General features: G+C 48.5%; 1 protein-coding gene across 2 annotated transcripts in view; it reads left to right on the forward strand.

Moving 5' to 3' along the window:
• Cpped1 (calcineurin like phosphoesterase domain containing 1) overlaps nucleotides 1-12,357 on the forward strand; it is a 62,623-nt gene that overhangs the window by 11,185 nt on the left and 39,081 nt on the right. For both annotated transcript variants that reach the window (XM_048332423.1, XM_048332424.1), the window contains one exon: nucleotides 4,335-4,553. In XM_048332423.1, coding sequence (XP_048188380.1) covers nucleotides 4,335-4,553 — 219 coding nt within the window. The remainder of the gene's footprint in view (nucleotides 1-4,334; nucleotides 4,554-12,357) is intronic.

The following is a 12,357-nucleotide window of genomic DNA, read 5'->3' on the forward strand; positions in this document are numbered from 1 at the left end:
AACACTGGAAGGATATGAGAACATGTTACTGTCCACACAGCACATGAGCCGGATTTCCATGGCCAGTAGCCATAACTCAAAGCTTGTTTTCTGGCTTGTTTGCATAGGCAGAGGCTTTCTAGCCAATAACCCCACCTGCCCTGACGTTGGGGGCTTCAGGAGGAACCGGCAGTCTGTGCTGGTTTCTGTTCTTCACCCTTTGTTCACTGTCCAGCAATGTATGTGCCTTGTCTGTCTCTCATCCTCAGGTGGGCCTAGCGGCAGGTAGGCTTGTCACTGCAGAGGCCCACAGGACCATGTGGGCTCTGGGAAGGCTGGGAATGTAAGGCCCCAAGTGAGGCCCAACGTCTCTTCTTCCATCTGTGGCCAATCCACCAGCCCAAGGTCTTCCCTGACAATCCATAAGTCTACGCACAGCCATGGAACTCATCAGTTAAAATTGTTGGCAGCAACTTTGAAATTTTACACACACTGCGTGGGTCCAACAGAACATGTCTGCTAGCCAGATCCTGAGTTTGTTGTGTCTGGAGATCTCCAGTTAGCACCCTAAGAAGATGATGTCTTGTGCTCTGCATCAACCCAGTGCTGTTGGCAGGGACAGTGAGCAGGAGACAGAGAGAAAGCTCTGGGCCTTGCCAGTATTATTTTTATGCATTCAACTGAAACATTCCATTCAAAGGAAACTTTCCAGAGACAAAAATGTCCGCATTGACACAGCTTTTGGGCAGCCTAGAGCCTGTCCCATCTGCTCTGTGGCTCTTCCCCAGTCCCCAAGCGTCTTAGTAGTTTAATGTCTCCATGAAGTTGACCTTGAGATCTCTAGCCAGGCCTCAATTTCCCACTGTGGTTCACTGAGAGACAACTCTGAGAGTCCAGTGCTGTTTCCAGAGCTTAGGTGGCATGTGATGAGCTTCTGTGTGCTGAGCCCCCAGCCTCCCACAGGCTCAGTACTAGCAAGCCAGGTGCAAACTGGAGGTTCACTGACTTAATGTGAGGTGAGGCCAGCTTATCACCTTTTATAGCTGACTCAGCAGTGCCACCTGGCCTGCTTCCTGTTCTTCACACCAATGTGGGCAGCCAATGCTGTGTTCATAACAAGAAGAGTACAGAGACCAAAATATAGGTACCCTTTTCCTCACTGTAAGATGATAACTCCTGGGCCAGGCCTGGCGGTGCACAGCTGTAATCCCAGCTACTTAGGATGCAGAGACAGGAAGATGGTAGCCCGGGCAATTGTCCAAAAGCCTACTAGAAAAACAAACTGGAAGCATGAGCCCCGGGGAGAAAAACCAAAAAACTTGTATGTGCTCCCTTGCTGGGTTGGATGAAGCAGACTTTACGTGCTGTGAGCTAGCAGAGGACCTGAGGGTGGCCCTGGTCTACAGCCTGCTCGGAATGGGTGCCCTCAAGCCAAAGCCGCATGGGCAAAGCCTGCCACCCCCCACACACACTTGAGAGTCCCAGTGTTAGAATTCACTGGTTAGTAAAGAGTTCCACCATCTACTTCTTACTATTCAAGGAATCTTGGCTTGGTTCTGAAAGGAAATCTTTTCCTTTCATTTTTCCCTTTCTCCTTCCTCCCTCCCTCCCTTCCTTCCTTCCTTCCTTCCTTATTTCTTCTTTCTTTTTGTTTTTTTTTTAAATTTTTATTGTCAAACTGATGTACAGAGAGGTTACAGTTTCATACGTTAGGCATTGGATACATTTCTTGTACTGTTTGTTACCTTCTCCCTCATTCCCCTCTCCTCCCTCTTTTTTGTTTTTGATGCCATTCAGCTTGAACTCAGGGTCTGGGTGCTGTCCCTGTGCTCAAGGCTAGTGTTCTACCACTTGAGTCACAGATCCACTTCCGGCTTTTTATGGTTAGTTGGAGATCAGAATCTCATGGATTTTCTTGCCAGAGCTGGCTTTGAACCACAATCCTCAGATCTCAGTGTCCTGTGTAGCTAAGATGACAAGTGTGAGCCACTGGCACCAAGCATTGAAAGGAAATCTAGAGGATGATAACTAGAGGATCCTTCATAAAATATAGGACCAAGTTCCTGAGCTAGACAGAGGCTGAAAAAGATAAAAATGAAAACAAAAACTAGCAAAAAGTATAAACCATCACTGAGGATAGCAAAAGCCCCTCTGTGAGGCATTCCACTTTAGGGAAAGAAAAGCTACTGTGCACCCATTTCTTATGCCACATACGCAGGTCCCCCAGGCAGCAGAATTCCATAGTGAGTTGTAGGCCAGCTCTTCAGTGTGTGTGTATGTTAGTAATGACAGTTGCCATGATTGTGTATCTGCTGTTTTAGGAAGGAGTCTGTTTTGCTCCCAAGCATACACAGCTCTATTTGTAGACCAGATCTTTCAGAAAGTCTCAAGGTAAGCCTGACAGTGGCATCCCATAGATACTTGAATTTGCCCAGAAGGCAGAACCCATTCTGGCCTGCCATGATTTAGCTAGCTAATACCTAGGCCTAGCCCTGGGGCTAAGTTCAGGCCTTAGAGAAATAATTCAGTGCAGATATTAGAAGTCCACATTTATCATGTGACAGGCTGTCCTTTTGAGGGATTTGAGAGGTATACATTTAGGGCATCAGTGGCTCACATCTGTAATCCCAGCCACTCAGGACGTGTAGACCAGAAGATCATGGTATGAAGTCAGTCCAGACAAAGCTGAGGGACTCCTATCTCCAGTTACCTAGCAAAGAGCCAGAAGTGGAGCTTTGGTTCAAGTGGCCCACCTTGAATGAAAAAGCTCAGGTACAGCTCCCAAGCCCTGAGGTCAAGCCTCAGTATGGCACCAAAAAAAATTTTTTTTTCTCTTTCCAGACCAAAGCCCCAAATACCATTCATTCAGCTCTGATTCAAGTTGAGATGAGACTAAAGACAGACACAGACCCACACAGAGACACACACATACACCCTAGCTTTCTGGGGAATCTGAGAAGACCCAGAGGCCTTTGAGAAGGCCTCAGATCACCTTATTAGCTAGATCTAGGTAAGGTAGATTGCATGTCGATATTCCAGCTGTCATTAGCTTTAGATTGAAATCTATTTACTTTGTGCTTTGTCATCATAAAACTGACAGTCATTGTAGGTTTTTCACTAAGCAAATAAGGAATGCAAGATTTATTTTAATAGCTCCAAGGACTATTGGCTTTCTGAGGCTGTGACTATTTGTCATAGGAAACGACTTGTTAAAATGCTGGCTGTAGGGAGCAGTTTTCAAACTGTGTGTTAGGAGTTGATTGATGCATTGACCTTGGGTGCCCATCACCTCCCGGATCCGCTTCTGATCCGGGCAGTCAACAGCTCTGCCAGGGACCTCGGAAGTAGGCACGTGCTGACAAGTGTTCAGCCATGTACAAAGTTATTATTTAAATAAAGTAAGCAAGTGCTGCTAAGAGCTTTCAAATTCAGAATCTCACCGCTCACCTTCCACCGTCCTGGAAGCCTTTCTCCTCCTTGATCTGGATTAATTAATAGGTTTCCGTGTGTGTGTGTGTGTGTGTGTGTGAGAGAGAGAGAGAGAGAACGAGAGAGAGAGAGCCATTGCCCAGTGGCTCTGTCTTATCTCACAGTTTCTATTGGGTCTCTGGACACAGAGTTTCGCTTCAGAGTCTGAAGGCTCCAATGAAGGGGTCACCGGGACACTGGTCTCTGAAAGCTTGAAGAGGGAGCATTGATCTTCTTTCAGGTTCACTCACAAAATCATTGGGGGCTCTCCTGCCTTCCCACATTCCCTTCCTCTCCTCTTTCCCTTCGTCCTTTCTTCCTTCTATCCTTAGCATCCATTCTTTGTCTAGATTTCACTCCTGGCACCCCATCTTCCACAGATAGCCAGAGATCATAGCACCAAGTTTTGTAATGAAAATTCTGTCACATCCCTCCACCTCAAACAGCATCAGCAGCACCATAAGGCCTGACAGAAAAGATCCATACGCACATGTCACCTAGTGAGTTAAGTGTAATACTCGAGGCACCATGGCTCTGTGCCATTTTTAAGTCCAATTAGAACACTGTTCTTGTGCATGAAGATCTATATGATGCTGTGTGGTGGTTCCACGGCCCATTTTGGCCTCTTAGCTTTTAAACAGCTTGGTGTGTGTCTATAGCAACCCATGTGGTTTCTCATGGCCTTTGGGAACCACCAGGTCCCAGGCGTAATTAATGTATCAAAATCCTCCAGGCAATGACAGGAAAATGGTATGTTTGAGCAGCAGCTTATTAAAATGACTTACTTAATTTAAGAAAACGATGACATCCATGCCATGGTAACCCGGATGTCTTCCCTGTTGTATGTTATACTCATTCTCTTTCTCTGTTCCCCTCTCTCTTTAAAGAAAAGGAGAAGGAATGGAAGGGCCCATTCTACTTCATCCAAGGTGCTGACCCTCAGTTTGGGCTGATGAAGGCCTGGGCCACCGGGGACTGCGACAGCGGCGGTGACGAGTGGGGGCAGGAGATCCGCCTCACCCAGCAGGCTGTCCAGGCCATCAACAAGCTCCGCCCCAAGCCCAAGTTCTTTGTCCTGTGTGGCGACCTCATCCACGCTATGCCAGGTAAGCCTTCCCAGGCTGCTGCGTGGCCTGGCCTCCTTCAGCCAGCCTGACTGCACACAGGGAGAGACACGTTTCTCTCCAGAGGTGTGTCTGTGTGATGGTGGCTTATTCTTCCTCCTCCTTGTCCTCCTCCTCCTCTCTGCCATCGTGTCGTTACACATCACCAATTGCAGGGGTGTTTTCTATTGGGAATCAGGCAAGATTAATCACAGTAATTAGAGGAGTGGCAAGCTTCATATGTAGAATGAAACAGAAGACACCCCCTCCCCGTGTCACCTTCCTGCCTGTCTAGGGACAAATGGGGGCTGCTTCCAGACACCAGATCCAGAAATGGAGCTGTCTCCCTTCCCTCATCTTTCCTAGGTATTTTCCCCTGTATTGGTGCTTTTTTTTTTATTTGCAAGATAGAGAAATCCAACTTAAATTAGCCAGCCAGCCTGCCTGCCTGCCTTCCTTCCTTCAGTACTTACTGTCTCGTGGGATTGCAAAGTTCACAAGCAGAAGTCCTGGATTTCAGGTGCAGTTTGATCCAGAGTCTCTTAGTCTGCTAAGTTGGTCTTTCCCTCCCTCAGCTCTGCTCCCATGTGGGTTGACTTCCTTTGTGCCCAAGCTTCATAGTGGTGGCTCTTGGGAGCTATCAGTTTAGGTCCTTTACACAGAAATCCCAGCAGAAGCAACGTGCCCAGTTTAGAGCTGTCCAATCAGAGCCCCAGACCACCCCTCTGGCTCTGAGTGTGAGGTTCAGCTCTAATACAACCACGTGGCCTGGAGAGTGGGGCAGGTTCCCTAAGAAAAAGTCAGCTGCTGGCAATAGAGAAATGATGGGGCCTTCTGGAACAATCTTCCCTCTTCCCCAACTGACATCCTTCTGCCCTGGACAGGGCTGAGCCCCAGTGAGCAGGTATAAGTGAGTAGAAAACATTTCTGCCCAGCACGGAGGCAGCACTGACACCCACAGCCTCCACCCCCCCACACCTATGTCCTGGTCTCTGCTCAGTGGACCAGACATGCCCTGGAAACCATGGCAGACAACACAGCTCTGGCTGTGGATTGTTTTTCTGGTGGTACTGGGCTTTGAACTCAGGGCCTCCTACTTGCTAAGTGGGTATTCTGCTGCTGGACTTGTTCCCGTTGGCCTTTGTTGCCTTAGTTATATACCAGCATGAACCACCCTGCTTGGCTTCTTGGTTGAGATCGGGCCTCACTAGCTTTTTGCCTTGGCTGGCCTCAGACTGTGATCCTCCTGATCCTCTACCTCTCAAGTAGCTGGGTCTATAGGCAGGAGCCACCCCACTCTGACAGGGTTTTTGTCTCGACTGACTTCTTGTAAACCAGGACTAAGTCCTGTCCTTATTTTCAACTCCTCTAGAAGTTGAGGCAGTTTGCAGGAAGTTGTGGGCATGAACTCTCCCCCTCACACCCACCTGTCCTGCAGCCCGTGCATCCAGAGCAAAGCCTAGTATGAGATTAGGAGGATGGGAAAGGAGCATCATGCACACTCTGAAGCCTGGAGGACCCCCGCTCCTCCCTCATTTTCTGTGTGCCTCTGCCTTACACCAGGTCACGCACAGAGACAGCGTACAGCATCCTGGCAGCTCTGTGCAGTTGCAGGGCACGCTTGTCAGGATGCTCCTGGGTATTTCGTTTGTTTCTAGTGTTGTGGGGATTGAACTGAGGGCCTCGGTAGGGCCATGCTAGATGTGCACCGTAATGCCTAAGCTGTGCCAAACCTCCAGGTTTTTTGTCTGTATTTTGCTTTTCAGATAGGCTCTCAGTCTGGCTTTGATCTTGTGAGGAGCTGGGCTGGCCAGCAGGCATCACCCTGTCTTGTCCCTTGGTTTGTTTTGTAGAGAAGTAATATAATAGCTGCTGGTAAACTCGGTGGCCGAGGATGTGCAGGTACGAAGCGTGCTGTGTGGAGGTGACCATGGGGCCGGGGCTTCCAAATGAGTTGAAATCAGAGGATGGAGTTTTCAGCCATAAGCTGAAGTGATGTGTTAGTTGATGGAACACCTGGCTCGAAACTGGGGCTGTCTCTGGAGTGGTAGGGCCCTGTATGCTGTGTGCATAGCATGTGACATCACACGGGACCACGACAACCCAACTTCCACTGCTAGGACCACTCTTGGACCTAAGCTGCTAAATTTTAGCAGTTTTCTTTCCAGTCATTTCTCTTCTTTCAAAGCAGAGTGTGCCGGAGCTGGGGATATGGCCTAGTGGCAAGAGTGCTTGCCTCGTATACATGAGGCCCTGGGTTCGATTCCCCAGCACCACATATATAGAAAACGGCCAGAAGTGGCGCTGTGGCTCAAGTGGCAGAGTGCTAGCCTTGAGCAAAAAGAAGCCAGGGACAGTGCTCAGGCCCTGAGTCCAAGGCCCAGGACTGGCCAAAAAAAAACCCAAAAAACAAAAAACAAAGCAGAATGTGCCGATGCCTGCTGGAATTACATAACGTGTCCTTGTAGATGTTTACGAACTTGTTCTGAATTATGGTAATGTATTTAGTCATATTTCAAAATCACATTTAGAATAAAAGCTTTCCACACAATGATGCCGCTCCGAAGTAGATAAGACTGAGCTCAAGGAAATGAAAAGGTGCGGGTTTTGTGACCAGTGCTGCCATGAGTTCCAGGACCTCCTGAGAGGGAGCCCACAGTCCCCCGGCATGGGACATGCCCAGGGTGACAGGGGCAGAATCCACAGTCATGGGGGCTTATCAGAGCTAGTGAGAAAACTGTTTTGAATATTGTGGTCTGATATGAAACAGAGCATTTTAAAACTAGTTACCATTTTTTAATATGCAATAAGTGTCCTCCCTCCCATTTAGCTCATTTGCAGGGCAGACAGTAGAAAAGTAATTATTTGCTTTGACTGCTTTAGCACATTGTTAATTAACCAATGCACATATTAATAGGCAAATAAAATCAGAAAGCATACTTTTAACTCCACCATAAATAATATCTGTTAGATATTGGTTCAAAATGAAGCAAAAGAGCTTTCAGAATGATTTTTTTTAAGTGAAAATAATCACAACATACTTTTCCATTATAAACACCCCCGGTAGTATCTGATGGTGCATAGTATTCGCTGAGTGCTCAGTGAGTTCCAGTTACGGTGCTGGGTACCTTGGTGATGCCTGTGGGAAGGAGAGGGCAGGTCCTCGTGCTGAAGTCCAGACATGGGTGGGGAGGGGCCGAGCCTCCATGCAGCCTGCTTTGTCTTTGTTTTGGACAAAGCCCATTTTGTACTGAAACATATTATTCTGCACACATCCCTGTGGTTTTCTAGTTCTTTCTCTTCCTTTACAAAGCTTTCTCAATGGGATGTGCCATATTAAAAGTACCAAATGAAGATTTGTACATCCATTGAGCCCATTGATTTTCAATCCTTCACCTCTAAGTCCAGGCTTCCTTTTATCAGCCCGGCTGACACGGAGCCATCGACCCACCAAGAGTGGCCCCAGGAGCCTTGTTAGGTTCTGGCGATTGCATATGCAGCTGACACACTGGCCGGTGATAGTCTGATTAGAGGACAAAGGATTCCCGTGAGCCTAACATGTGTGTCCATGCCAGTATACTAAAAAGCGCCATAGCCAAACCAAGCAGTGTCACCAGTGACTCGCTCCCTTGTGAAGGGTCCCCAGGGAGTTCCTGTTTACTGTCTCTGTCAGCCTCTGGGGCAGGACTTCTCTGGGGACGATTTACCTCAGGAACTCCCCTGTTCTGCGCAGGGAAGGCAAGCCTGCCCTTGTGTCTGTCTTTCCAGAAGATGCACATACCTTTGCTCTGGCTGCTGGGTTGACTCAAAGCCATGCCTCCAGTCCCTGACAGTCCTGAATCTGCAGGGCTGTGTTCCTTCTCCAGGCTCTGGCACCAGGAGGCCACCTTGGCGCGTGGTCTCCTCCATCTCCAAAGCCAGCGGCATCACATCTTCTCTCCTCGCTGTCCTCCTTCACCCTCTGTATACTCCCTTGCGATTGCACTTGTTCCAGCCGATAACCCAGGGGCCCTCTCTGTCTCAACATCCCCATCCCACTGCAATAGGGTGCAGTCACAGTCTCTGGGGGTCACTTTTGCCCGGCACAGATGGCCTGAGATGGATGGAACTGAGCGTCTGTTGCCTGGCAGGGGCCGTGCTGAACATCCTTGCAAAAATGCCATCGACATTCCCAATTTTAATTGATGGGGAAGAGAAGTACCACCCCCACTGCAGCCTCACTGTTGAAATGGTGACCCCACAACAGTAGCAGGAGCTCCTTGGAAACACTGAACCTCTGCCCACCCAAACAAGCAGGTCGGAGTGAGCATCGTTTTAGAACCCTCAGGTGATTCTGTGAACATTAAGCTTTAAAGAAGCCTTTAGCCAAGCCAAACACAGTGGTTTACACTTGTGATCCTAGCTACTCTGGGAGCTGAGATAGGAGGATCATGTTTCAAAGCCAGCCAGAGCAGAAATGTCTGAGACTCTTTATGTCCAATTAACCATCAAGAAGTCAAAAGTGGAGCTGTGGCTCAAGTGGTAGTGCAACCCTTGAGTGAAAAAGCTAAAGGATAGCATACAGGCCCAGAGTTCAAGCCCCAGTTCTGACACACACTCACAAAATCCTGTCAGAGACTGACTTCATAGGGCTCCATTTTCTGCTTTTCAGCGTATTTATTAATTTCCGTGTGTGTGCCAGTAAATGAAAATCCCCGTTGAATGTGAATGAGAATAGCAGTTAGCAAGAGAACCATCATGCCTTTTGTACTTGTGCTCAGTGTTCACAGGACACACTTCTACGTCTGTAGGTTTTTGTTTTGCTTGCTAAACAGTTTGCGTAAGTAAAGCAGGGTGTCCCCCTGTGGAGAATGCCTGCTGCTGACAGCACGATGCACACCAAGCACCCAGTTAAAGGCTTGGCCCACGGGATGCTCAGGGAAGCCAGGCTGGGTCTTTGGTTTGAGTGATCCATTGTCTACCATTCTGACATTCCAAAAGGTTTGAAAATTTGATTTTTCCCTTCTTAAATTTGAAACTAACTATATTGGCAGCAAAACTGCTGTGAATGACATGAAGCTATTGATGGTCCTTATTTATCTAACAAAGAATATTCATATGTTTTCTAGCAAAATATTTCTGGGTCCTATTACAGTTTGCCAACCAAGCCCCTGCTTATTTAATACATGCCATCCTAACATTTGAAAAACTTCAGTTTCAAGTGTGATCAGGGCCCGGAGGTTTGGGGTGAGAGTTGTGGATCTGCAGAATTGACCCTTGGGGGGGTTGTAGGTGAAGACATGTCCAGCACTTCCCTCATTAGGATTCCCTGTCCTCCCCAGGTGAGCTTCTGCACACTCGTTCTGCAGGAACCGCATTGCAGTTTCAAAGTTAAAATGAGGGGCTGGGGATATGGCCTAGTGGCAAGAGTGCCTGCCTCGGATACACGAGGCCCTAGGTTCGATTCCCCAGCACCACATATACAGAAAACGGCCAGAAGCGGTGCTGTGGCTCAAGTGGCAGAGTGCTAGCCTTGAGCGGGAAGAAGCCAGGGACGGTGCTCAGGCCCTGAGTCCAAGGCACAGGACTGGCAAAAAAAAAAAAAAAAAGTTAAAATGACCTCAGATGTCTTAGGGTTGAAGCTGGGGGATCATTTCTGTTGGGACTAAAGGAACTGTGTGTGAAAACGGATTGAATCCAGAACTGACTCCAACAAATTGCAAGGGAGGATACATGCGTAAAGGTGATGCTTGCTACCGGTATGTGCAGAATAATCCACTTAAGCAGAAAAGTCTTCACTTCAAGGTAGAGAACAGCTGGGCTTTGCAGATAGGGCAGCAAGACCCCAGAGAGAAGGTGAAGCCAATCAGCAGCATGGTAGCGGGAGCCAGAGGTTCTGAGGAGTGGAGCTGTGCCTTGCCCTTGGAAGAAGGGCTTCATGGGACCTGGAAGCTCATTTCATCTGGTGTGGTCACCATGACCTAAGTCAGGGCAAGCCTGGGCTAAAGTCTAGATAAAAGTCATCGTGGCCTCATGACCAGCAAGACCCTCCTCTAGCCGGAGACCTCTACGTCTGTGAAGATGCAGAGGTGGGAAATAGAGCTTCAGTGCACTGGGCTTCAGGTAGGGGAGCAACCATTTATCCTTCTGTGGGTCACCCAGTCCAGGGAAGCTAGTATTCGCTTTTCTCGTGTGTGTGTGTGTGTGTGTGTGTGTGTGTGTGTGTGTGTGTGTGTGTGTGTGTTGGGGGTGAGAGGGCCTCTGTGAAGACCCAAACACATGAACCTAATTCTGGTACCAGACATTCTGATACTCAAATCCTCTGAGGCATAAGCTTAGTTCTGTGTTCCTAAAGGGTGTGTGTGTGTGTGTGTGTGTGTGTGTGTGTGTGTGTGTGTGACAGATTGGCTGTACATGTAGAAGATAGATGGTTTGGGATTCTTAGTGAGAGACTAGCACAGCACATGGTATCACAGCTATATGGGAAGGGGAGATAAGAGGATCAAGATCAGCCTAGGCAAAGGTTAGTGAGACCCTATCTCCACAAACAAGCCAGATGTGGTGACACATCCTGTACTCCCAGCTATTCTGGAGGCTGGGAGAAAAACAGAAGACACTGAAAAATAACTAAAGCAAACAAGGACTCGGGGCGTGGTTCAAGCAGTAGGGTGCCTGCCTAGCCAAGTACAAAGCCCTGGACTCAACCAGTACCACCAAAAAGGAAAGGAAGGAAGTCTAGAAGAGATGAATCAGTGGCCAACTTGATTATTTAACAAATCTGTCTTCAGTGCCTACTTTGGACCTGGCGCTGTTGTAGCTGCTTACTCCTGTCAGTGCACTGACACCCACAAGCCTGTGCTTTCCCCAGAACTGAAGACTGGAGACAGAAGCAGGGCATGCCCTCCTCATCTCTTGTGGGGTTCTGATGAGGGTGGGGCTGCATCTCTTCCCTGATGATCTTACTAGATCTCTATATGAGGAACATGGGATCCATTTCTTCTGCAGATCTTTCGAATAAACCGTGGTCACCGTAGTTCAAAGCACAACCTCCTTGGCTGAATGTAAATCCCTGTGGCCTGTGACTTGCTTTTTCCTCTTCCTGGACAGCCGTTGTAGGGTGGTACAGATGGGTTCACACCAGCCTTGCACTCAGAGCCACTTCCTAGGGGCCTCGCCCTCCCTCCTGTCCTCACCAGCCATGATCCTGTCCAGGGCTGACACGCACTCCCTGAGGTCTGCAGCCAAAGCGGAGGGCTGGGTGGGGGTCTGCTCGACCAGTGATTGGACCTGCCCTGGGGGGACAGCACTTACCTTCTACAGATCTCTCTCTCTCTCTCTCTCTCTCTCCCCCTCCCTCTCCCTCTCCCTCTCTTCCTCTCTCTTTTTCTTATGTGTGCCAGTACTGGAACTTGGACTCAGGGCCTGAGCACTGTCCCTGGCTTCTTTTTGCTCAAGGCTAGCACTCTACCTCTTGAGGCACAGCGCCACTTCTGGACTTTTCTGTTTATGTGGTGCTGAGGAATCAAATCCAGGGCTACTTGTATGCAAGGCAAGCACTCTACCACTAAGCCACATTCCTAGCCCCTCCTTTAACTCTTTCACTCAGGGCTAGTGCTCTACTGCTTAAGCCACAGCTCCACCTCAGCTTTTTGGTGGTTAATTGGAGATAAGTGTCTTATGAACATTACTGCTGGACTGGCTTTGAACTGTGAGCCTCAGATCTCAGCCTCCTAAAAAGCTGGGATTACAGGTGTGAGTCACCATGCCGGCCTACATGATCTCTTTTGTGCAACCAGCATTCTTAGTCACTGTCATGTGTTCTTGTGCC

The sequence above is a fragment of the Perognathus longimembris genome, chromosome 23 (assembly GCF_023159225.1).
Source record: "Perognathus longimembris pacificus isolate PPM17 chromosome 23, ASM2315922v1, whole genome shotgun sequence".
Classification (NCBI taxonomy): domain Eukaryota; kingdom Metazoa; phylum Chordata; class Mammalia; order Rodentia; family Heteromyidae; genus Perognathus; species Perognathus longimembris.